The sequence below is a fragment of the Kogia breviceps genome, chromosome 15 (assembly GCF_026419965.1).
Source record: "Kogia breviceps isolate mKogBre1 chromosome 15, mKogBre1 haplotype 1, whole genome shotgun sequence".
NCBI lineage: Eukaryota > Metazoa > Chordata > Mammalia > Artiodactyla > Physeteridae > Kogia > Kogia breviceps.
Genome location: NC_081324.1, coordinates 16,384,206 through 16,409,846, shown reverse-complemented (window position 1 = coordinate 16,409,846; position 25,641 = coordinate 16,384,206). Strand labels below are relative to the sequence as shown.

The window sequence follows — 25,641 nt, the reverse complement described above, 5'->3', positions numbered from 1 at the left end:
CCATCTGGCCCTAGACCTTTTTTCTTGGCAGGTTTTTAATTACTAATTCAATCTCCTTACTAGTATTTGGTCTGTTCAGATTTTCTGTTTCTTCATGATTCATCCTGTTAGGTTATATGTTTCTAGGACATTTTCCATTTCTTCTGGGTTGTCCAATTTGTTGATGTATAATTGTTCATAGTAATCTCTTAGGATCCTTTGTGTTTCTGTGGTATCGGTTGTAATTTCTCCTCTTTCATTTCTGATTTTATTTATTTGCTCTCTCTCTCTCTCTCTCTTTCTCTCTCTGGTGAGTTTCACTAACAGTTTGTCAATTTTGTTATCTTTTTGAAAAACCAGTTCTTAGTTTCATTGATCTTTTCTAAAATCTTTTTTTTTGTCTTTATAGCAGTTATTTCCATTCTGCTAATTGTTATTTTCTTCCTTCTACTAACTTTGGGCTTTATTCTTCTTTTTCTGGTTTCTTGAGGTAGTGTAAAATCCTTGGGATTTTCCTTGTTTCTTGAAGTAGGCATTTATTGCTATGAACTTCCCTCTTCAAACTGCTTTTGGCACATCTTATGGGTTTTGGTGTGTTGTATTCCATTTTCATTTATTTCAAGGTATTTTATTTTTTAATTTTTTTTAACATCTTTATTTGAGTATAACTGTTTTACAGTAGTGTGTTAGTTTCTTCTTTACAACAAAGTGAATCAGTTATACATATACATATGTTCCCATACCTCTTCCCTCTTTTGTCACCCTCCCTCCCACCCTCCCTATCCCACCCCTCTAGGTGGTCACAAAGCACAGAGGTGGAACTCCCTGTGCTATGCGGCAGCTTCCCACTAGCTATCTAATTTACATTTGGTAGAGTGTATATGTCCATGCCACTCTCTCACTTCGTCCCAGCTTACCCTTCCCCCTCCCCATATCCTCAAGTCCATGCTCTAGTAGGTCTGTGTTTTATTCCCGTCCTATCACTAATCTCTTCATGACATTTTTTTTTCTTAGATTCCATATATATGTGTTAGCATACAGTATTTGTTTTTCTCCTTCTGACTTACTTCACTCTGTATGACAGACTCCAGGTCTATCCACCTCATTACAAATAACTCAGTTTCATTTCTTTTTATGGCTGAGTAATATTCCATTGTATATATGTGCCATATCTTCTTTATCCATTCATCTGTTGATGGACACTTAGGTTGCTTCCTTGTCCTGGCTATAGTAAATAGAGCTGCAATGAACATTTTGGTACATGACTCTTTTTCTCTCTTTTTTTTTTTTTTTTTTTTTTTGCAGTACGTGGGGCTCTCACTGTTGTGGCCTCTGCCGTTGCGGAGCACAGACTCCGGACGAGCAGGCTCAGTGGCCATGGCTCACGGGCCCAGCCGCTCCGCGGCATGTGGGATCTTCCCGGACTAGGGAACGAACCCGTGTCCCCTGCATCGGCAGGCGGGCTCTCAACCACTGCTCCACCAGGGAAGCCCCATGACTCTTTTTGAATTATGGTTTTCTCGGGTATATGCCTAGTAGTGGAATTGCAGGGTCATATGGTAGTTCTATTTGTAGATTTTTAAGGAACCTCCATACTGTTCTCCATAGTGGCTGTATCAATTTACATTCCCACCAGCAGTGCAAGAGGGTTCCCTTTTCTCCACACCCTCTCCAGCATTTATTGTTTCTAGAGTTTTTGATGATGGCCAATCTGACCGGTGTAAGATGATATCTCATTGTAGTTTTGATTTGCATTTCTCTAATGATTAATGATGTTGAGCATTCTTTCATGTGTTTGTTGGCAATCTGTATATCTTCTTTGGACAAATGTCTATTTAGGTCTTCTGCCCATTTTTGGATTGGGTTGTTTGTTTTTTTGTTATTGAGCTGCATGAGTTGCTTATAAATTTTGGATGTTAATCCTTTGTCAGTTGCTTCATTTGCAAATATTTTCTCCCATTCTGAGGGTTGTCTTTTGGTCTTTTTTTTTTTTTTTTTTTTCTTTTTAACATCTTTATTGGAGTATAATTGTTTTACAATAGTGTGTTAGTTTTCCCTCTACAACAAACTAAATCAGTTATATATACACACATGCTCCCACATCTCCTCCCTCTTGCATCATCCTCTCTCCCACCCTCCCTATCCCACCCCCCCAGGCGGTCACAAAGCACAGAGGTGATCTTCCTGTGCTATGCAGCAGCTTCCCACCAGCTATCTAATTTACATTTGATAGTGTATATATGTCCCTGCCACTCCCCCACTTCGTCACAGCCCACCCCTCCCCCTCCCCATATCCTCAAGTCCATGCTCGAGTAAGTCTGTGTTTTATTCCCGTCCTACCACTAATCTCTTCATGACATTTTTTTCCCTTAGAGTCCATATATATGTGTTAGCATACGGTATTTGTTTTTCTCCTTCTGACTTACTTCACTCTGTATGACAGACTCCAGGTCCATCCACCTCATTATAAATAACTCAGTTTCATTTCTTTTTATGGCTGAGTAATATTCCATCGTATATATGTGCCACATCTTCTTTATCCATTCATCTGTTGATGGACACTTAGGTTGCTTCCATGTCCTGGCTATTGTAAATAGAGCTGCAATGAACATTTTGGTACATGAGTCTTTCTGAATTATGGTTTTCTCAGGGTATATTCCCAGTAGTGGGATTGCTGGATCGTATGGTAGTTCTATTTGTAGTTTTTTAAGGAACCTCCATACTGTTCTCCATAGCGGCTGTATCAATTTACATTCCCACCAGCAGTGCAAGAGGGTTCCCTTTTCTCCACACCCTCTCCAGCATTTATTGTTTCTAGAGTTTTTGATGATGGCCAATCTGACCGGTGTGAGATGATATCTCATTGTAGTTTTGATTTGCATTTCTCTAATGATTAATGAGGTTGAGCATTCTTTCATGTGTTTGTTAGCAATCTGTATATCTTCTTTGGAGAAATGTCTATTTAGTTCTTCTGCCCATTTTTGGATTGGGTTGTTTGTTTTTTTGTTATTGAGCTGCATGAGTTGCTTATAAATTTTGGAAATTAATCCTTTGTCAGTTGCTTCATTTGCAAATATTTTCTCCCATTCTGAGGGTTGTCTTTTGGTCTTGTTTATGGTATCCTTTGCTGTGCAAAAGCTTTTAAGTTTCATTAGGTCCCATTTGTTTATTTGTGTTTTTATTTCCATTTCTCTAGGAGATGGGTCAAAAAGGATCTTGCTGTGATTTATGTCGTATAGTGTTCTGCCTATGTTTTCCTCTAAGAGTTTGATAGTGTCTGGCCTTACATTTAGGTCTTTAACCCATTTTGAGTTTATTTTTGTGTGTGGTGTTAGGGATTGTTCTAATTTCATACTTTTACATGTAGCTGTCCAGTTTTCCCAGCACCACTTATTGAAGAGGCTGTCTTTTCTCCACTGTATATCCTTCCCTCCTTTATCAAAGATAAGGTGACCATATGTGTGTGGGTTTACCTCTGGGCTCTCTATCCTGTTCCATTGATCTATATTTCTGTTTTTGTGCCAGTACCATATTGTCTTGATTACTGTAGCCTTGTAGTAGAGTCTGAAGTCAGGGAGCCTAATTCCTCCAGCTCCATTTCTCGTTCTCAAGATTGCTTTGGCTATTCAGGGTCTTTTGTGTTTCCATACAAATTGTGAAATTTTTTGTTCTAGTTCTGTAAAAAATGCCAGTGGTAATTTGATAGGGATTGCATTGAATCGGTAGATTGCTTTGGGTAGTATAGTCATTTTCACAATGTTGATTCTTCCAATCCAAGAACATGGTATATTTCTCCACCTATTTGTATCATCTTTAATTTCTTTCATCAGTGTCTTATAGTTTTCTGCATACAAGTCTTTTGTCTCCTTAGGTAGGTTTATTCCTAGATATTTTATTCTTTTTGTTGCAATGGTAAATGGGAGTGTTTTCTTAATTTCACTCTCAGATTTTTCATCATTAGTGTATAAGAATGCCAGAGATTTCTGTGCATTAATTTTGTATCCTGCAACTTTACCAAATTCATTGATTAGCTCTAGTAGTTTTCTGGTAGCATCCTTAGGATTCTCTATGTATAGTATCATGTCATCTGCAAACAGTGACAGCTTTACTTCTTTTCCTATCTGGATTCCTTTTATTTCTTTTTCTTCTCTGATTGCTGTGGCTAGAACTTCCAAAACTAGGTTGAATAAGAGTGGTGAGAGTGGGCAACCTTGTCTTGTTCCTGATCTTAGTGGAAATGGTTTCAGTTTTTCACCATTGAGAATGATGCTAGCTGTGGGTTTGTCATATATGGCCTTTATTATGTTGAGGAAAGTTCCCTGTATGCCTACTTTCTGCAAGGTTTTTATCATAAATGAGTGTTGAATTTTGTCAAAAGCTTTCTCTGCATCTATTGAGATGATCATATGGTTTTTCTCCTTCAGTTTGTTGATATGGTGTATCACATTGATTGATTTGCGTATATTGAAGAATCCTTGCATTCCTGGGATAAACCCCACTTGATCATGGTGTATGATCCTTTTAATGTGCTGTTGGATTCTGTTTGCTAATATTTTGTTGAGGATTTTTGCATCTATGTTCATCAGTGATATTGGCCTGTAGTTTTCTTTCTTTGTGACGTCTTTGTCTGGTTTTGGTATCAGGGTGATGTTGGCCTCATAGAATGAGTTTGGGAGTGTTCCTCCCTCTGCTATCTGTTGGAAGAGTTTGAGAAGGATAGGTGCTAGCTCTTCTCTAAATGTCTGATAGAATTCGCCTGTGAAGCCATCTGGTCCTGGGCTTTTGTTTGCTGGAAGATTTTTAATCACAGTTTCAATTTCAGTGCTTGTGATTGGTCTATTCATATTTTCTATTTCTTCCTGGTTCAGTCTCGGCAGTTTGTGCATTTCTAAGAATTTGTCCATTTCTTCCAGGTTGTCCATTTTATTGGCATACAGTTGCTTGTAGTAATCTCTAATAATCTTTTGTATTTCTGCAGTGTCAGTTGTTATATCTCCTTTTTCATTTCTAATTCTATTGATTTGAGTCTTCTCCCTTTTATTCTTGGTGAGTCTGGCTAATGGTTTATCAATTTTATTTATCTTCTCAAAGAACCAGCTTTTAGTTTTATTGATCTTTGCTATTGTTTCCTTCACTTCTTTTTCATTTATTTCTGATCTGATCTTTATGATTTCTTTCCTTCTGCTAAATTTGGGGGTTTTTTGTTCTTCTTTCTCTAATTGCTTTAAGTGCAAAGTTAGGTTGTTTATTCGAGATGTTTCCTGTTTCTTAAGGTATGATTGTATTGCTATAAACTTGCCTCTTAGAACTGCTTTTGCTGTATCCCATAGGTTTTGGGTCATTGTGTCTCCATTGTCATTTGTTTCTAAGTATTTTTTGATTTCCTCTTTGATTTCTTCAGTGATCACTTCGTTATTAAGTAGTGTATTGTTTAGCCTCCATGTGTTTGTATTTTTTACAGATCTTTTCCTATAATTGATATCTAGTCTCATAGCGTTGTGGTCGGAAAAGATACTTGATACGATTTCAATTTTCTTAAATTTGCCAAGGCTAGATTTGTGACCCAATATATGATCAATCCTGGAGAATGTTCCATGAGCACTTGAGAAAAATGTGTATTCTGTTGTTTTTGGATGGAATGTCCTATAAATATCAATTAAGTCCATCTTGTGTAATGTATCATTTAAAGCTTGTGTTTCCTTATTTATTTTCATTTTGGATGATCCGTCCATTGGTGAAAGTGGGGTGTTAAAGTCCCCCATTATAATTGTGTTACTGTCGATTTCCCCTTTTAAGGCTGTTAGTATTTGCCTTATGTATTGAGGTGCTCCTATGTTGGGAGCATAAATATTTACAATTGTTATATCTTCTTCATGGATCGATCCCTTGATCATTATGTAGTGTCCTTCTTTGTCTCTTGTAATAGTCTTTATTTTAAAGTCTATTTTGTCTGATATGAGAATTGCTACTCCAGCTTTCTTCTGATTTCCATTTGCATGGAATATCTTTTTCCATCCCCTTACTTTCAGTCTGTATGTGTCCCTAGGTCTGAAGTGGGTCTCTTGAAGACAGCATATATATGGGTCTTGTTTTTGTATCCATTCAGCCAGTCTGTGTCTTTTGGTGGGAGCATTTAATCCATTTACATTTAAGGTAATTATCGATATGTATGTTCCTATTACCATTTACTTAATTGTTTCGGGTTGTTCTTGTAGGTCTTTTCCTTCTCTTGTGTTTCTTGCCTAGAGAAGTTCCTTTAGCATTTGTTGTAAAGCTGGTTTGGTGGTGCTGAACTCTCTCAGCTTTTGCTTGTCTGTAAAGGTTTTAATTTCTCCATCAAATCTGAATGAGATCTTTGCTGGGTAGAGTAATCTTGGTTGTAGGTTTTTTTCCTTCATCACTTTAAATATGTCCTGCCACTCCCTTCTGGCTTGTAGAGTTTCTGCTGAAAGATCAGATGTTAATCTTATGGGGATTCCCTTGTGTGTTATTTGTTGTTTTTCCCTTGCTGCTTTTAATATGTTTTCTTTGTATTTAATTTTTGACAGTTTGATTATTATGTGTCTTGGCGTGTTTCTCTTTGGGTTTATCCTGTATGGAACTCTCTGTGCTTCCTGGACTTGATTGACTATTTCCTTTCCTATATTAGGGAAGTTTTCAACTATAATCTCTTCAAATATTTTCTCAGTCCCTTTCTTTTTCTCTTCTTCTTCTGGGACCCCTATAATTCGAATGTTGGTGCGTTTAATGTTGTCCCAGAGGTCTCTGAGACTGTCCTCAGTTCTTTTCATTCTTTTTTCTTTCTTCTGCTCTGCAGTAGTTATTTCCACTATTTTATCTTCCAGGTCACTTATCCGTCCTTCTGCCTCAGTTATTCTGCTATTGATCCCATCTAGAGTATTTTTAATTTCATTTATTGTGTTGCTCATCGTTTCTTGCTTCCTCTTTATTTCTTCTAGGTCCCTGTTAACTGTTTCTTGCAAATTGTCCATTCTATTTCCAAGATTTTGCATCATCTTCACCATCATTATTCTAAATTCTCTTTCAGGTAGATTGGCTATTACCTCTTCATCTGTTAGGTCTGGTGTGTTTTTATCTTGCTCCTTCATCTGTTGTGTGTTTTTCTGTCTTCTCATTTCGCTTATCTTACTGTGTTTGAGGTCTCCTTTTTGCACGCTGCAGGTTTGTAGTTCCTGTTGTTTTTGGTGGCTGTCCCCAGTGGCTAAGGTTGGTTCAGTGGGTTGAGTAGATTCCCTGGTTGGGGGGACTAGTGCCTCTGTTCTGGTGGATGAGGCTGGATCTTGTCTTTCTGGTGTGCAGGTCCTCGTCTGGTGGTGTGTTTGGGGATGTTGGTAACCTTATTATGATTTTAGGCAGCCTCTCTGCTAATGGATGGGGCTGTAGACCTGTCTTGCTCTTTGTTGGGCATAGGGTGTCCAGCACTGTTCTTTGCTGGTCCTTGAGTGAAGCTGGGTCTTGGTGTTGAGATGGAGGTCTCTGGGAGATTTTCGCCGTCTGATATTACGTGGAGCTCGGAGGTCTCTTGTGGACTAGTGTCTTGAGGTTGGTTCTCCCACCTCAGGGACACCGCCCTGGTGCCTGGCTGGGGCGCCAAGAACCTTTAATCCACACGGCTCAAAATAAAAGGTAGAATAAATAGAGAGGAAAGAAAAGGAAGGAAGGAGGGAGGGAGGGAAGGAAGGAAGAAAGGAAGGAAGAAATGAAGGAAGGAAGCAAGAAAGGAAGGAAGGAAGGTGCAGAGGAAGAAAGGGAGGAAAGAAGGGGGGAAGGAAGGAGGGAAGGAGGGAAGAAAGGAAGGAAGAAAGGAAGAAAGCAAGGGAGAAGACAGAGTAGTATAAAGTATAGTTATTAAAATAAAAAATAATTATTAAGAAGAAAAATTTCCTTTAAAAAAAAAAAAAAACCAGAAAAATGGGTCGGTCTAACCCTAGGACAAATGGTGCAAGCAAAGCTATACAGACAAAATCTCACACAGCAGCACACACATACACACTCACAAAAAAAAAAAAAAAAAAAAAAAAAAAAACAGAGAAATGGGTCAGTCTAACCCTAGGACAAATGGTGCAAGCAAAGCTATACAGACAAAATCTCACACAGCAGCACACACATACACACTCACAAAAAGAATAAAAAGGGGAAAATAATAGTATATTTTGCTCCCAAAGTCCACCTCCTCAACTTGGGATGATTCGTTGTCTATTCAGGTTTTCAACAGATGCAGGGCACTTCAAGTTGATTGTGGAGCTTTAATCCGCCGCTTCTGAGGCTGCTGGGAGAGACCTCCCCCTCTCCTCTCTGTTCGCACAGCTCCTGGGGTTCAGCTTTGGACTTGGTCCCGCCTCTGCGTGTAGGTTGTCCGAGGGCGACTGCCCTTCGCTCAGACAGGACGATGTTAAAGGAGCAGTTGATTCGGGGGCTCCAGTTCTCTCAGGCTGGGGGGAGGGAGTGGCACGGGGGCGGGGCGAGTCCGCGGCGGCAGAGGCCGACGTGACGCTGCACAGGCCCAAGGCTCACCGTGCGTTCTCCCGGGGAAGCTGTCCCTGGATCCCGGGACCCCGGCAGTGGCGGACTGCACGGGCTCCCGGGAGGGCCGGTGTGGAGAGTGACCTGTGCTCACACACAGGCCTCTTGGTGGCGGCAGCAGCAACCTTAGCGTCCGACACCCGTCTCTACTGTCCGTGCCGACAGACGCGGCTCGCGCCCGTTTCTGGAGCTCCTCTACGCGGTGCTCTTAATCCCCTCACCTCACACCCGAGGAAGCAAAGAGGCAAGAAAAAATCTCTTGTCTCTTCGGCAGCTCCGCGCCCGCCCCTGGGGCTCCTTCAAGCGGTGCACTTAATCCCCTCTCCTCGCGCCCAGGCAGCAAAGAGGGAGGAAAAGGTCTCTTGCCTCTTCGGCAGCTCCAGACTTCTCCCGAACTCCCTCCCGGCCAGCCGTGGCACACTAGCCCCCTTCAAGCTGTCTTCACTCTGCCAACTCCAGACCTTTCCCTGGGATCCGACTGAAGCCCGAGCCTCAGCTCCCGGCCCCGCCCACCCCGGCGGGCGAGCAGACAAGCCTCTCGGGCTGGTGAGTGCCGATCGGCACCGATCCTCTGCGGGAATCTCTCCGCTTTGCCCTCCGCACCCCTGTGGCTGCGCTCTCCTCCGCGGCTCCGGAGCTTCCCCCTCCGGGGCCCGCAGTCTCCGCCCGCGAAGGGGCCTCTAGTGTGTGGGAGTCTTTCCTCCTTCACGGCTCCCTCCCACTGGCGTAGGTCCCGTCCCTATTCTTTTGTCCCTGTTTATTCTTTTTTCTTTTGCCCTACCCAGATATGTGGGGAGTTTCTTGCCTTTTTGGAGGTCTGAGGTCTTCTGCCAGCGTTCGGTGGGTGTTCTATAGGAGAAGTTCCACGTGTAGATGTATTTCTGATGTCTCTGTGAGGAGGAAGGAGATCTCCGCGTCTTACTCTTCCGCCATCTTTAAGCCGTCCCCTGGTCTTTTTTATGGTATCCTTTGCGGTGCAAAAGCTTTTAAGTTTCATTAGATCCCATTTGTTTATTTTTGTTTTTATTTCCATTTCTCTAGGAGATGGGTCAAAAAGGATTTTGCTGTGATTTATGTCATAGAGTGTTCTGCCTGTGTTTTCCTCTAGGAGTTTGATAGTGTCTGGCCTTACATTTAGGTCTTTAACCCATTTTGAGTTTATTTTTGGGTGTGGTGTTCTAATTTCATACTTTTACAGGTAGCTGTCCAGTTTTCCCAGCACCACTTATTGAAGAGACTGTCTTTTCTCCACTGTACATCCTTCCCTCCTTTATCAAAGATAAGGTGACCATATGTGTGTGGGTTTACCTCTGGGCTTTCTATCCTGTTCCATTGATCTATATTGTTGTTTTTGTGCCAGTACCATACTGTCTTAATTACTGTAGCCTTGTAGTATAGTCTGAAGTCAGGGAGCCTGATTCCTCCAGCTCCATTTTTCATTCTCAAGATTGCTTTGGCTATTCAGGGTCTTTTTTTTTTTTTTTTTTTTTGTGGTACGCGGGCCTCTCACTGTTGTGGCCTCTCCCATTGCGGAGCACAGGCTCTGGACGCGCAGGCTCAGCGGCCATGGTTCACGGGCCCAGCCGCTCTGAGGCATGTGGGATCTTCCCAGACCGGGGCACAAACCCGTGTCCCCTGCATTGGCTGGCGGATTCTCAACCACTGCGCCACCAGGGATGCCCTATTCGGGGTCTTTTGTGTTTCCATACAAATTGTGAAATTTTTTGTTCTAGTTCTGTAAAAAATACCCGTGGTAATTTGATAGGGATCGCATTGAATCTGTAGATTGCTTTGGGTAGTAGAGTCATTTTCACAATGTTGATTCTTCCAATCCAAGAACATGGTATATTTCTCCACCTATTTGTATCATCTTTAATTTCTTTCATCAGTATCTTATAGTTTTCTGCATACAAGTCTTTTGTCTCCTTAGGTAGGTTTATTCCTAGATATTTTATTCTTTTTGTTGCAATGGTTAATGGGAGTGTTTTCTTAATTTCCCTCTCAGATTTTTCATCATTAGTGTATAAGAATGCAAGAGATTTCTGTGCATTAATTTTATGTCCTGCTACTTTGCCAAATTCATTGATTAGCTCTAGTAGTTTTCTGGTAGCATCCTTAGGATTCTCTATGTATAGTATCATGTCATCTGCAAACAGTGACAGCTTTACTTCTTCTTTTCCCATTTGGATTCCTTTTATTTCTTTTTTTTCTCTGATTGCTGTGGCTAGAACTTCCAAAACTAGGTTGAATAAGAGTGGTGAGAGTGGGCAACCTTGTCTTGTTCCTGATCTTAGTGGAAATGGTTTCAGTTTTTCACCATTGAGAATGATGCTGGCTGTGGGTTTGTCATATATGGCCTTTATTATGTTGAGGAAAGTTCCCTGTATGCCTACTTTCTGCAGGGTTTTTATCATAAATGGGTGTTGAATTTTGTCAAAAGCTTTCTCTGCATCTATTGAGATGATCATATGTTTTTTCTCCTTCAGTTTGTTGATATGGTGTATCACGTTGATTGATTTGCGTATATTGAAGAATCCTTGCATTCCTGGAATAAACCCCACTTGATCATGGTGTATGATCCTTTTAATGTGCTGTTGGATTCTGTTTGCTAGTATTTTGTTGAGGATTTTTGCATCTGTGTTCATCAGTGATATTGGCCTGTAGTTTTCTTTCTTTGTGACGTCTTTGCCTGGTTTTGGTATCAGGGTGATGTTGGCCTCATAGAATGAGTTTGGGAGTGTTCCTCCCTCTGCTATCTTTTGGAAGAGTTTGAGAAGGATAGGTGTTAGCTCTTCTCTAAATGTTTGATAGAATTCGCCTGTGGAAGCCATCTGGTCCTGGGCTTTTGTTTGTTGGAAGATTTTTTTTTTTTTTTTTTTTTTTGCGATATGCGGACCTCTCACTGTTGTGGCCTCTCCGATTGCGGAGCACAGGCTCTGGACGCGCAGGCTCAGCGGCCATGGCTCACGGGCCCAGCCGCTCCACGGCATGTGGGATATTCCCGGACCAGGGCACGAACCCGTGTCTCCTGCATCGGCAGGCAGATTCTCAACCACTGCGCCACCAGGGAAGCCCGGAAGATTTTTTAATCACAGTTTCAATTTCAGTGCTTGTGATTGGTCTGTTCATATTTTCTATTTCTTCCTGGTTCAGTATCGGCAGCTTGTGCATTTCTAAGAATTTGTCCATTTCTTCCAGGTTGTCCATTTTATTGGCATAGAGTTGCTTGTAGTAATCTCTAATAATCTTGTATTTCTGCAGTGTCAGTTGTTACATCTCCTTTTTCATATCTAATTCTCTTGATTTGAGTCTTCTCCCTTTTTTTCTTGATGAGTCTGGCTAATGGTTTATCAATTTGATTTATCTTCTCAAAGAACCAGCTTTTACTTTTATTGATCTTTGCTATTGTTTCCTTCATTTCTTTTTCATTTATTTCTGATCTGATCTTTATGATTTCTTTCCTTCTGCTAAATTTGGGGTTTTTTTCTTCTTCTTTCTCTAATCGCTTTAGGTGCAAAGTTAGGTTGTTTATTCGAGATGTTTCCTGTTTATTAAGGTATGATTGTATTGCTATAAACTTCCCTCTTAGAACTGCTTTTCCTGTATCCCATAGTTTTTGGGTCATCGTGTGTCCATTGTCATTTGTTTCTAAGTATTTTTTGATTTCCTCTTTGATTTCTTCAGTGATCACTTCGTTATTAAGTAGTGTATTGTTTAGCCTCATGTGTTTGTATTTTTTACAGATCTTTTCCTGTAATTGATATCTAGTCTCATAGCATTGTGGTCAGAAAAGATACTTGATACGATTTCAATTTTCTTAAATTTTCCAAGGCTAGATTTGTGACCCAATATATGATCTATCCTGGAGAATGTTCCATGAGCACTTGAGAAAAATGTGTATTCTGTTGTTTTTGGATGGAATGTCCTATAAATATCAAGTAAACCCATCTCGTGTAATGTATCATTTAAAGCTTGTGTTTCCTTATTTATTTTCATTTTGGATGATCTGTCCACTGGTGAAAGTGGGGTGTTAAAGTCCCCTACTATGATTGTGTTACTGTCGATTTCCCCTTTTCTGGCTGTTAGTATTTGCCTTATGTATTGAGGTGCTCCCTATGTTGGGTGCATAAATATTTACAATTGTTATATCTTCTTCGTGGATCGATCCCTTGATCATTATGTAGTGTCCTTCTTTGTCTCTCGTAATAGTTTTTATTTTAAAGTCTATTTTGTCTGATATGAGAATTGCTACTCCTGTTTTCTTCTGATTTCCATTTGCATGGAATATCTTTTTTGCATCCCCTCACTTTCAGTCTGTATGTGTCCCTAGGTCTGAAGTGGGTCTCTTGTAGACAGCATATATATGGGTCCTGTTTTTGTATCCATTCAGCCAGTCTGTGTCTTTTGGTGGGAGCATTTAATCCATTTACATTTAAGGTAATTTTTGATATGTATTTTCCTATTACCATTTACTTAATTGTTTCGGGTTGTTCTTGTAGGTCTTTTCCTTCTCTTGTGTTTCTTGCTTAGAGAAGTTCCTTTAGCATTTGTTGTAAAGCTGGTTTGGTGGTGCTGAACTCTCTCAGCTTTTGCTTGTCTGTAAAGGTTTTAATTTCTCCATCAAATCTGAATGAGATCCTTGCTGGGTAGAGTAATCTTGGTTGTAGGTTTTTTTCCTTCATCACTTTAAATATGTCCTGCCTCTCCCTTCTTGCTTGTAGAGTTTCTGCTGAAAGATCGGATGTTAACCTTATGGGGATTCCCTTGTGTGTTGTTTGTTGTTTTTCCCTTGCTGCTTTTAATACGTTTTCTTTGTATGTAATTTTTGACAGTTTGATTATTATGTGTCTTGGCGTGTTTATCCTGTATGGGACTCTCTGTGCTTCCTGGACTTGATTGACTATTTCCTTTCCTATATTAGGGAAGTTTTCAACTATAATCTCTTCAAATATTTTCTCAGTCCCTTTCATTTTCTCTTCTTCTTCTGGGACCCCTATAATTCGAATGTTGGTGCGTTTAATGTTGTTCCAGAGGTCTCTGAGACTGTCCTCAGTTCTTTTCATTCTTTTTTCTTTATTCTGCTCTGCAGTAGTTATTTCCACTATTTTATCTTCCAGGTCACTTATCCGTCCTTCTGCCTCAGTTATTCTGCTATTGATCCCATCTAGAGTATTTTTAATTTCATTTATTGTGTTGCTCATCGTTTCTTGCTTCCTCTTTATTTCTTCTAGGTCTTTGTTAACTGTTTCTTGCAATTTGTCTATTTCCAAGATTTTGAATCATCTTTACTATCATTATTCTGAATTCTTTTTCAGGTAGACTGCCTATTTCCTCTTCATTTGTTAGGTCTGGTGTGTTTTTATCTTGCTCCTTCATCTGCTGTGTGTTTTTCTGTTTTCTCATTTTGCTTATCTTATTGTGTTTGGGGTCTCCTTTTTGCAGGCTGCAGGTTCGTAGTTCCCGTTGTTTTTGGTGGCTGTCCCCAGTGGCTGAGGTTGGTTCAGCGGGTTAAGCAGGTTTCCTGGTTGGGGGGACTAGTATCTCTGTTCTGGTGGATGAGGCTGGATCTTGTCTTTCTGGTGTGCAGGTCTACGTCTGGTGGTGTGTTTGGGGATGTTGGTAGCCTTATTATGATTTTAGGCAGCCTCTCTGCTAATGGATGGGGCTGTTGCCCTGTTTTGCTCTTTGTTTGGCATAGGGTGTCCAGCACTGTTCATTGCTGGTCCTTGAGTGAAGCTGGGTCTTGGTGTTGAGATGGAGATCTCTGGGAGATTTTCACCGTTTGATATTGCATGGAGCTGGGAGGTCTCTTGTGGACCAGCGTCCTGAGGTTGGTTCTCCCACCTCAGAGACACAGCCTTGACACCTGGCTGGAGTGCCAAGAGCCTTTAATCCACACGGCTCAAAATAAAAGGGAGAAAAAAATAGAAAGGAAAGAAAGGAAGGAAGGAAGGAAGAATGGAGGGAAGGAAGGAAGGTAGAAAGGAAGGGAGGGAGGAAGAAAGGAAGGAAGGAAGGAAGGAGGGAAGTAGGAAAGAAAGGTGGGAAGAAAGGAAGAAAGAAAGGGAGAAGACAAAATAAAGTATGATAAAATATAGTTATTAAAATAAATATAATTATTAAAAAGAAAGATTTCTATTAAAGAACCCCCCCCCCAAAAAAAAACCCCCCCAAAAAACCCGGGTCGGTCTAGCCCTAGGACAAATGATGAAAGCAAAGCTATACAGACAAACTCTCACACAGCAGCACACACATACACACTCACAAAAAGACAAAAGGGGAAAATAATAGTATATCTTGCTCCCAAAGTCCACCTCCTCAACTTGGGATAGTTCGCTGTCTATTCAGGTTTTCCACAGATGCAGGGCACTTCAAGTTGACTGTGGAGCTTTAATCTGCTGCTTCTGAGGCTGCTGGGAGGGACCTCCCCCTGTCCTCTTTGTTCACACAGCTTCCGGGGTTCAGCTTTGGAGTTGGCTCCGCCTCTGCATGTAGGTCGTCTGAGGGCGTCTGCCCTTGGCTCAGACAGGATGGGGTTAAAGGAGCAGCTGATTCGGGGACTCTGGCACAGGCCGCGGGGAGGGAGGGGCACGGATGCGGGGCGAGTCCGTGGCGGCAGAGGCCGGCATGATGCTGCACCGGCCCGAGGCGTGCCCCGCGTTCTCTCGGGGAAACTGTCCCTGGATCCCGGGACCCCGGCAGTGGCGGGCTGCACGGGCTCCCGGGAGGGGCGGTGTGGAAAGTGACCTGTGCTCACACACAGGCCTCTTGGTGATGGCAGTAGCAACCCTAGCGTCCCACACCCATCTCCACTGTCGGTGCCGACAGCCACGGCTCGCACCCTTTTCTGGAGCTCCTTTACGCGGTGCCCTTAATCCCCTCTCCTCACGCACCAAGAGGCAAAGAGGGAAGAAAAAGTCTCTTGCCTCTTCGGCAGCTCCAGACTTCAACCGGACTCCCTCCCGGCTAGCCGTGGTGCACTAACCCCTTCAGGCTGTTTTCACTCTGCCAACTCCTGACCTTTCCCTGGGATCCGACTGAAGCCCGAGCCTCAGCTCCCGGCCCCTGCCCGCTCCGGCGGGTGAGCAGACAAGCCTCTCGGGCTGGTGAGTGCTGGTCGGCACCGATCCTCTGCGGAATCTCTCCGCTTTGCCCTCCGCACCCTGTTGCTGCGCTCTCCTCCGCGGCTCTGAAGCTTCCCCCCCTCCGCCACCCGCAATCTCCGCCCATGAACGGGCTTCTAGTGTGTGGGAACCTTTCCTCCTTCACGGCTCCCTCCCACTGGTGCAGGTCCCGTCCCTATTCTTGTCTCTGTTTATTCTTTTTTCTTTTGCCCTACCCAGGTACGTGGGGAGTTTCTTGCCTTTTGGGAGGTCTGAGGTCTTCTGCCAGCGTTCGGTGGGTGTTCTATAGGAGAAGTTCCACGTGTAGATGTATTTCTGATGTATCTGTGGGGAGGAAGGTGATCTCCGCGTCTTACTCTTCTGCCATCTTCTCGCTCCCCCTCAAAGTATTTTAAAATTTCTCTTGATTACTTCTTTGACTCATTGGTTGTTCAGTAATGTTATTTAATATTCATATATTTGTGATTTTTTCCAATTTTCTTCATGTGATTGATTTCTAGTTTTATACCATTGTGGTCAGAAAAGATGCTTGGTATGACTTCAGTCTTAAATTTATTAAGACTTGTTTTGTGGCCTAACAAATGATCTATCCTGGAGAATGTTTCATGTGCATTTGAGAAGAATGTGTATTCTTTTACTTTTGGATGGAATGTTCTGTATATATCTGTTATGTCCATTTGCTTTAACATGTTTAAAAACAGTGTTTCCTTATTGATTTCCTGTCTGGATTATCTCTCCGTTCATGAAACTGCAGTATTAAAATCACCTACTGTTATTGTATTGCTTTTTATTTCTGTCATCAGGCCTGTTGATATTTGCTTTATACATTTAGGTGCTCTTATGTTGTGTTCATAAATATTTACAAATGTTATATTCTCTTGTTAGATTGACCCCATTTTACCTATGTAATGATCTTTCTTATCTCTCATTAGACTGTTTTAAACTCTATATTATCTGATATAAGTATAGCCACCCCAGTTTATTTTGGTTTTCATTTGCATGGAATATATTTTTCCTATCCTTTCACTTTCAGTCTGTGTGCCTTTACATCTGAAGTGAGTCTCTTGTAGGCAGCATAGATGGGTCTTTTTTTTTTTTAAATCCATTCAGCCACTGTATGTCTTTTGTTTGGAGAATTTAGTTCTTTTACATTTAAAGTAATTATTGATAGGTATGTACTTATTGCCACCTTGTTACTTGTTTCCTGGCTGTTTTATTGTTTTGTTCCTTTCTTCTCTTGCTTCCTTTCTGATTTGATGCTTTCCTGTAGTGGTATGCTTAGATTCCTTTACCTCTATGTTTTGTGTATCTACTATGGTTTTTTTTCTGTGTCTTACATATAACAACTTATATTTATAGCAGTTTATTTTAAGTTGCTAACAACTTAAAAGTTGGAATGCATCCTACAGCTCTGTATTTTTATTTTCTGCTTCCTCGTTTTATGTTTTTGACGTCACAATTTATATCTTTTTGTGTATCCCTCAGCAAACTATTATAGTTACATACTTTACTACTTTTGTCCTTTAACTTTCATACTAGCTTCATAAGTGATTAATGTACCATACCACCTTTATAACATTAGATTATTCTGAATTTTACTATATATTTACCTTTACCAGTGAGACTTTCATGTTTTCCTGTTACTGATTAGCACAGTCTCCTTTCAGCTTATAGAAGTCCTTTTAACATTTCTTGTAAGGCCAGTCTAGTGTTGATGAACTCCTTTAGTTTTTGCTTGTCTGGAAAGCTCTTTATCTCTTCAGTTCTGAATGACAACTTTGCCAGATACATTATTCTTGGTTTGAAGTTTTTTTCTTTAATCACTTTGATATCATGCCACTCCCTATTGCCTGCAGAACTTCTGCTCAAAAATCTGCTGATAGTCTTAGGGGGGATTCTTTGCACATAAAATGTTGTTTTCCTCTTGATGCTTTTAAGATTCTCTCCTTGTCTTTAACTTTTGACATTTTAATTATAATATATCTTGGTGTGGGTCTCTTTGGGTTCTTATTTGGAACTATCTGTTCCTCTTGCACCTAGGTGTCTGTTTCCTTCCCCAGGTTAGGGACGTTTTCAGCTGTTATTTCTTCAAATGAGTCTTCTCCTTTCTCCTGTTTCTGTGACCCATTTAATGCAAATGTTGGTCCATTTGATGTTGTCCCATAAGTCCTTTAAGCTATCTTCACTTTTTTTCATTTTTCTTTTTGTTTCTCTGATTAGGTGAAGTCCACTGCCCACTTGTCCTTTCTTCTGCTTTGTCTAGTTTACTGTTGAATCCCAGTAGTGTACTTTTCAGTTTGATCATTGTTTCTTCAGCTCTGTGACTTATTTTTTTAATTGGAGTATAGTTGATTTACTATGTTGTGTTAATTTCTTCTGTATGGCAAAGTGAATCAGTTATACACATCCATATATCCACTCTTTTTTAGATTTCCTTCCCATTTAGGTCATCACAGAGCATTGAGTAAAGTTCCCTGTGCTATACAGTAGGTTCTCATTAGTTAACTGTTTTCTATATAGTAGTGTCTGTATGTCAATCCCAGTCTCCCAGTTCCTCCCACGCCCCCAACCACCAGCTCTGTGACTTCTATTTAATACTTCCTTATACCTTGTATCTCTTTGTCAGAGATTTCACTGTGTTCATTCGTTCCCTTCCTGAGCTTGGTAAGCATCGTTATGATCTTTGTTTTGAACTCTTTATGAGGTAAATTACTTATCTGCATTACATTAGTTAAGTCTTTTTCTGAGGTTTTATCTTATTTCATGTGGAATGTAGTTCTCTATTTTTTCATTTTCCTTGACTCTGTGTTGGTGTCTGTGCGGAGGTAAAATAGCCACCTCTCCTTAATCTTGAGGGTGTGGCCTCATGTAGGAGATGAACCTTGTCATCCAACCCTGCACTAGCTCTTGGTTGTCTCTCAAACCTTTGCGATTGTCCAAGCTGCCCATTTTAATTTTAGAGGCTCTCAGTTGTTGAGTGTGTGCAAGACCTGTCAGTATCCCATAGAGGAGGATCTCAGCAGGCTTATTGGAAGCTAGACTCTCAGGTAGCAGTATATACAAATATATACAGTACTGAAGAGCTGCAAGCATAAGTCCTGCTGGCTGCAAAAGCTGGATACCATAGAAGTGTTCCCCTGGGTATCAGTCACAAAAATTCGGGCTCCAGACAACTGTACAAACTCCTTTCTGAGAGATACTGGTGGGCAGATAGCGCAAAAATGGTGTCCTCCGGCTTTTGTCCAAGGAGAGCATCTCAGTAGGTCCCTACATCCAACCAGAAGCCTGCCCCTCAGGCCAAAGCTCCAGGACAAGCAAATATTCCTTTATCACAGAAAGACTGGGGTTTGTTTCAGTCTGCTGTCTCACTGTGCCCTGGGGGTGGTAGCAGGCCAAGAACTGTCTCCCCATTTAGAACAATGCCATGGGACCCAGGAACACAAGCCCTGCTGGCCCCCAGAGGCAGGTGATTAAGGGGCATCCCCTAGGTGGCAGCCACAAAAACCGAGGCACCAGATGTAAAATCTGGGACCAGACACATGTATTAGGTCCTCCCTGGGAGATAGTAGCGCTCTGATGGCTGTAGGGTGAAAGTGCAGAGTGCTCACCCTCTGAGGTTGCTGGAGGGCATTACAGTAGACACTTAGATGCGTGCTTCCTTGGAAGTCTGCTCCTTATTCCACAGTTAGGAAGACAAGTTAGTGGGCCTCTCATAGTAAGATTCCGCGCACTGTTGCCTCTTGCTGTGCCTTGGAGATAGTAGCCGGTTAAGAACTCCTTCGCTGTTGGTTACAGTCCTGCTGGACCCATGAGCATAAGCCCCACTGGCCGCCAGAGCCGGGCAGTCAGGGTTGTCCCGAGTTGTAGTCACAAAAACCAAGGTAGCAGACATAAAAAAGGGATACCAGATGCATGTAAAGCTCCCCTCTGGGAGATACTGGTGCTCTAGATTGCAGCATAGGGAGGGCATAAAGATGGTGCCGACTGGGGGGAGAAAAAGAACATAGATTAAAATACTAAAAAGATGGTGCCCTGCCAGCAGGAGTGAGACAAAGATGGTGACCACCAGCCTTTGTCCTTGGAGGGTACCCCAGCAGGCATGTGTGTTAAATGTGATCCCTGCCCCTCGGACCAACACTCTAAGGTGAGCAATAAAGCCTCTTACATAAAGTCTGGGTGCATTTCAGTTGGCTCCTTCTGTGCTGGGCCCTGGTGCAGGTGGGTCTGAGAGTATGAGCCTTTTAAAAAATATATATATATAAATTTATTTATTTTTTGGCTGCGTTGGGTCTTCGTTGCTGTGTGCGGGCTCTGTCTAGTTGTGGCGAGCAGAGGCTACTCTTTGTTGTGGTCTGCGGGCTTCTCATTGCGGTGGCTTCTCTTTGTTGCAGAGCACAGGCTCTAGGCAAGCGAGCTGCAGTTGTTGTGGCTTGCGGGCTCTAGAGCACAGGCTCAGCAGTTGAGGCACACTGGCTTAGTTGCCCCGCGGCATGTGGGATCTTCCTGGACCAGGGCTCGAACCCGTGTCCCCTGCATTGGCAGGCAGATTCTTAGCCACTGCGCCACCAGGGAAGTCCCATGCACCACAAGTTTTATTTATTACAGCTATAACTTAGAAGCAGATTCTGACAAGACTTTTAGAAGCTGTCTTAAAATTTTCCTAAGCTTCATTCACGTCACATGAAGGCAGCAAGTGTTAAAACATATTTAGATTCCATTAGGGTACATTTTGCTGTCACATTGGAGTCTCTTAAGAACCATTTTTTCCCCATCAGATACCTTTACTGAACAGTTTCTGGTACTGAACAATCAGTAAGAACCTTTAGGTGGTGCTCTTTGGTTAAAAACATTTATTCTTCAACCAACTTAAATACAGTAGTATATCCTAAGGAAAAAATGGACCTTAATTTTTTTAAGGGACCATCTCCCTAGTCTGCTCAGGTTTTCTCATACCATTTCTATTGCAGAGGCTAATAATCTGTCCTGTCTCCTCCTACCCATTTCTAACGGGTTGCCCTGATGTAGATATGAAATTCCACTCTGGAAGCAGGCTATCGGTTTTAAAATAGCAGAGCAGGGTCCTGTTTTCCTACCTTACAGAACACCCCTAGACTGATACTGTCTCATCACCTGCTACTAATTATGCCTCCCAGAAAAGTCCCCCATCTCTGTCCTCCTGCAAAGAACCTCGTCGTCTGTCACATCTCCCTAATGGGGTCACAGCTTTCCTTACTGTCCAGGAACTGACTACCTGTCCTGCAGCTAGCTCATCAGACTCGGCCCTCCTCCAGCCTCAGGCATCCCTCCTTGTCCTTACCTGCTGTCCTGCCCTTCAGTATCCTAATTTCCCTTTGCTAATTTTTCTACTCACTTCCCAGCCCCTATTTTTGGTCAGGGCTTACTTTTGCTTTTATTCTGGCTCCAAAGAGTTGAGGTCACTTGGAAAAATTCTTCCCTAATGTCCTAAGATGCACCCTCCTGGGATGCAGTTGGTCTTGCCAACTATAAATCCATACCCTCTGCCTCTGTAGCCTGATCCTTTTCTCAGCCACTTTGACCCTAACAAACACTTAGTAGCCTGCCAGTAACTTACTTCTTACCACCTATGCTCCTTTAAAAACCAGGCAGGCCTAGATTCTTCTGTTATCTGCCCCAGTCTAAAATTACCCAACTTAAAAAATATTTTAAAAGATTGTACTTCCAAAGATTTTACTAAAGCATTTATTTTTTTAAACAAAAATATACATTAATCTCAGATTTACAGAATATAGAAATAATTTATCCAAAGCAATTTGCATTTTAAAATTGTTAATATTGCACCCAACCATGTAAGTCTTTGACACATTTGCATTGTCGACCTTTCCCACAATTTGCAAAACGGGAGAGAAATATGAAACTGACAGAATTACACAAAAAAACTTACAATTTTTAAATTTACAAGATAAAGTTGTAAACTTTGGAAATTTACTTCCATAGACTAAAGAGCTATATTCTTTTCATATCTAGACAGTGAACTATATACATGCTGTGATTTCCTCATAAGGAATTCAAAGGAACAGATAGATATTGTGAACATTCACAACCTAATGGTAAAGAACAGAATTATTGAAGACATTTCTCTGTCTTCACTGAAATATGGAAACTAGTGTGTGAAACACAGAGTGAGAAAAGCCCCTGGATAAATAACTTCTACCTCTTTGAGGATGGTTTCCATAATTGCCTAAATTTATCTTCAGTTTTAAAATGATACACTGTTTGTCTTAGAAATATGGCTACCAACAGCCTTTTCTCTCAAGACATAAGACAAGTAGAAAAGAGTGAGGTCTCTGTTCAAGTCCCTTATAAAATACTTTACATATAGGCAGGCACAAAAGTTTGCTTTTCAAAAGAAAGCTTTGTAAAATATTCTGCAATTTATCACTGATACCCTCAGTTTTTAAAAGCTTTTTTTTAAAAAGCCCAAAAGTATTTAAATGTATCTTTTTTTTATGACAGAAAATAAATGCACTTGGTACTACAGGAAGTGTCTGAAATAATATATAATAGAGTAAACATATGTAATGTGCTCTTTTAACCTGGTAGTAAACCGAAACAGATCAAAACCTTGTACTTATGAAATGTGAATTTTTGTTGAAACCAAGCAGCCCCATTATCAACTCTGAAAAAGTCATCAGACCACTTAGCTTCTAGGGGATGAACATTCATGAATTTTTCGTCATTACCACTGTAAATAAAAGATCTTTGTTAGTAAGGTGGACTCCAGGAAAAAAGGAGCCTCTGGGAAATTTGTGCTGAAGATCCCAGACAGGAAAATCTAATTGTAATTTTAAAGTACAATACCATTAAGACGTTTTCTAATTCTCTTGTCCTAGATTGAGATGGGGTTAAAAACGTTCACTTTGAATCAAAACAAACATCAGCAGTTGAATAATGACTTTTCAAAAGGGCTCCTTGGCTTTGCTATTGCAGTAGTCCAACCCAAGTATTGTAGCTTGTTAAAAAGGTTATTGCCTTCAACATCCTCGTGACAAATAGTTTTTTTCCCAAAAAGTCAAGTCTCTCATAAAAAAAAAAGACATTTTACTTTGTTTGTTTTGCTACAGGTCACCTGAAGCAAATGCCTCAGGTCTCCACGGTTCGCCTGTATTCTGCCGTCCCATCGGCGATGATTGCATCCAGGGGATAGCGCTTCTTGCGGATGCTGCGTCCAGAGGAGATGAGGTCGGCGTAGCCACGCTGGTGGGAGAAAGCGTAGGCCGAGCGCCGCGTGGACACACCCCTGCGGAACACATTCTGCCGCCGCTTCCACTGCTCTTCGGCTTTTAACCGCTTTCGGTGCTTCTGAATCTACGAAAGCGGGAGAGATGGGGTAAGGTTAAAAAGAACCGGCTGCACACCTGCCTCATTTGGGGGCGGGCATAACCATCCTCGTTTTAAAGCGGAGGAAATGGAGGGAGACAGGTTACATGACATTTCCAAGCTCTCAGAGCTAGCAAACGGGGTGCCAGGATTCCCACTCCTAAACCAGTGCTCTTTCCATTTCATAAATCAGACTGGTACAGGTTTAGAAAAGACTGTTAGCCTCCTTCCGGGTTGTTACCACCGCACACCCTTGTCAGTGGAGGAGGGAGAGTGGAGGATAGTGAAGGTTGCCTGCCTAGCAGCTGTTCTCTCCTCCTTTCTGATGGAAATGGAGTTTACTCAGGTACCATCCTCCTCCTTACAGCCACACTCCTCCATGTGGACGCCACCCCCAGGAGTAGGACTGATGGACTTCCCTTGCTCTCTACTAATCCAGGAATGGGCATGTGAAATGAGACCTGAGGAAAGTGTGCTGGGCCCTTCCATAAAAAGTTCCCAGGCAAAAAAAAAAAAAAAAAAAAAGTTGCCAGGCTTCTAAGGGAAAACAACAGCATAATCAGTCTTTAATCTTCCTCTGGATATTGAGAAGTCAGGACGCAATGCCGGGAACTGCTGTAGCCATCTTTCAGCAGAGGGGGGAGATGGAAAAAACTCCAGTTCTTTTTTGATAACGTTAAGTTGCCCATCAGCTGAGCCTGAAACCTAATTATTATGTGAGTGGAGGTGATATATCATCATTGAACCATTTTGAGCCATATCTTCCTGTTACTTGTAGCTCAAAGGATCCTGCTACAAGAGGATTTTTCATTTTCCTTTAAATGAAGAAAAACCCCAACCTGTATGCAGGGCAAAATATTAATAGTTATAATTGCTAAATTGAGAGGGTAGATATATGGGGGTTCATTATACTATTTTCCTTTTGATATTTGGTAATTTTTGTAATAAAAAGCAAGCAAACAAAAATACCAATCCCAAAGGACTTATTTGCAAGGGGGAGTTAAAAAAAAAAAAAAAAAAAGAGTAGTCCTAAAAAATTTTCAGACCAAACTTCCCAAGAGCTTAGAATTTTGCAGGAAAGCTGCTTTGGAGAAATGCTTTGATTTCTGTGAGAGGCACTCAGAGTTAGGGAGAAGACTTATTTTTTCTATACCTTATCACTTTCTGATGGCCAAATGGTCATTGACAAGAAACGTATGGCAACAACAGGCAGCAAGCACACAGCAACAGTCAAGATGATGGTCAACCAAATATATGGCTGTCTCAGAGCATTTGAAGCTGTGCCTGGAAAAAGCAGAGAATGAATCACAATGGTTTTCATCCCAAGGCGGGCATAGCTAATATTCCACAGTCCACAAATGGATTCTCTGTGGTGAGCTTTTACAACCAGATTGCCCTCCCGAAAACATCCCACCACTGCTCAAGGAATGAACATTTTAAAACCAGACTAAGCAAAGCAGAATTAGGCCCGTGAATTCTTTGGAACAAGGCAAATGTATATAAGTGAACAAATAGCGAAAAAAGAAAGTACATTTGTTGACATTGCATTGATTAAAAATGGAAAAGTAGGCAATTTATACTTTTGGATTTTTTCAGGAACTTAAAAAAGCACTTCCAATGTATAGTTTTGGGTTGAAATGCCACATATTAACAATGGGCACTGCCATTTGTAGGATAAGCCTTATATGCTGGGTGTTTTAGGTCATGCCATTTAATCATTTCTGAGAGATGAGTATTGCCCTCTATCACATGAAGAAACTGAGTTGTGGAGAGTAAAAAAATTTGCCCAAGGTAACAGCACTAGCTATGGCAACTCCTGAGTTAAAACCCATGTCCATCTGACTAGAGCTAGTTTTTATGTCACAGGAAGTAACAATTCAATTCTGTAATACAACCAGGTGACCATATTACTACTCAATTTTAAAACTAGAACCAAATTTCTCACAATATTTTCTGTACTTACACTGTGAGTTTATAAAAATAATAGCATAAATGTGTATAGGTTTAAAACACATTCCCTGTGGGAATATTCTAAGTAAGTGGGTACTAAAATTTTAAAACAGTCAGCAAGAACAGTCATTAAAAAAATGAGCTCAATCCCAATAAGAAAAGGGTTACCACAGCAATTGTCTTAAACAAACAAAAAAAACCCTAATCTTTTACAGGGAAATGAGTTGTGAATCCAAACTACTCTATCTATAAGGTGTTCATAAATTCTAATTCATGCTATTTATAATATTTTTGATATTTATCATTTCATTCTAGCATTTGTCAATTTGTTATATATTTTATATAGCTGTAAACTGTTTTGTTTTCCATAAGTTTACTTATTGCTCTGTAATTCCATCATCTGGGATTCATAGTTTGTTTAGCTAATTTGATATTCTTAGGTCTTAGGGTTATTTCCAATTTTTAAAAGACAATTAGAAACGTTGTAGTGATACAGTCTTTGTACAGATTACCTTTCCAAAATTTGGTGTGTTTCATTCCCCATGTGGAAATACTGGATCAAAATGTACAAAAAAATTCATTACATATTTCTAGGTAGTACTTTAAACTATAGTGCTACCAGCAATACATGTATTCCCAGTTTCCCAATAACCTACCAACAATAGGTTTTATGGAAGAAAAACAG

The 25,641-nt window shown here is 41.1% G+C and overlaps 1 protein-coding gene and 1 long non-coding RNA gene across 9 annotated transcripts in view; one reads left to right on the top strand and one right to left on the bottom strand.

Moving 5' to 3' along the window:
* Positions 1-25,641, top strand: part of LOC131742517 (uncharacterized) — a 78,979-nt gene that overhangs the window by 35,977 nt on the left and 17,361 nt on the right. For all 6 annotated transcript variants that reach the window (XR_010836898.1, XR_009331473.2, XR_010836900.1 and 3 more), the window contains one exon: positions 22,751-23,016. This is a non-coding gene — a long non-coding RNA (uncharacterized lncRNA). The remainder of the gene's footprint in view (positions 1-22,750; positions 23,017-25,641) is intronic.
* Positions 21,359-25,641, bottom strand: part of ATP8B1 (ATPase phospholipid transporting 8B1) — a 112,824-nt gene continuing 108,541 nt past the window's right edge. For all 3 annotated transcript variants that reach the window (XM_067015223.1, XM_059040437.2, XM_067015224.1), the window contains 2 exons: positions 24,160-24,290; positions 21,359-22,994 (listed from right to left, as the gene is read on the bottom strand). In XM_067015223.1, coding sequence (XP_066871324.1) covers positions 22,770-22,994; positions 24,160-24,290 — 356 coding nt within the window. In that variant the 3' untranslated portion in view covers positions 21,359-22,769. The remainder of the gene's footprint in view (positions 22,995-24,159; positions 24,291-25,641) is intronic.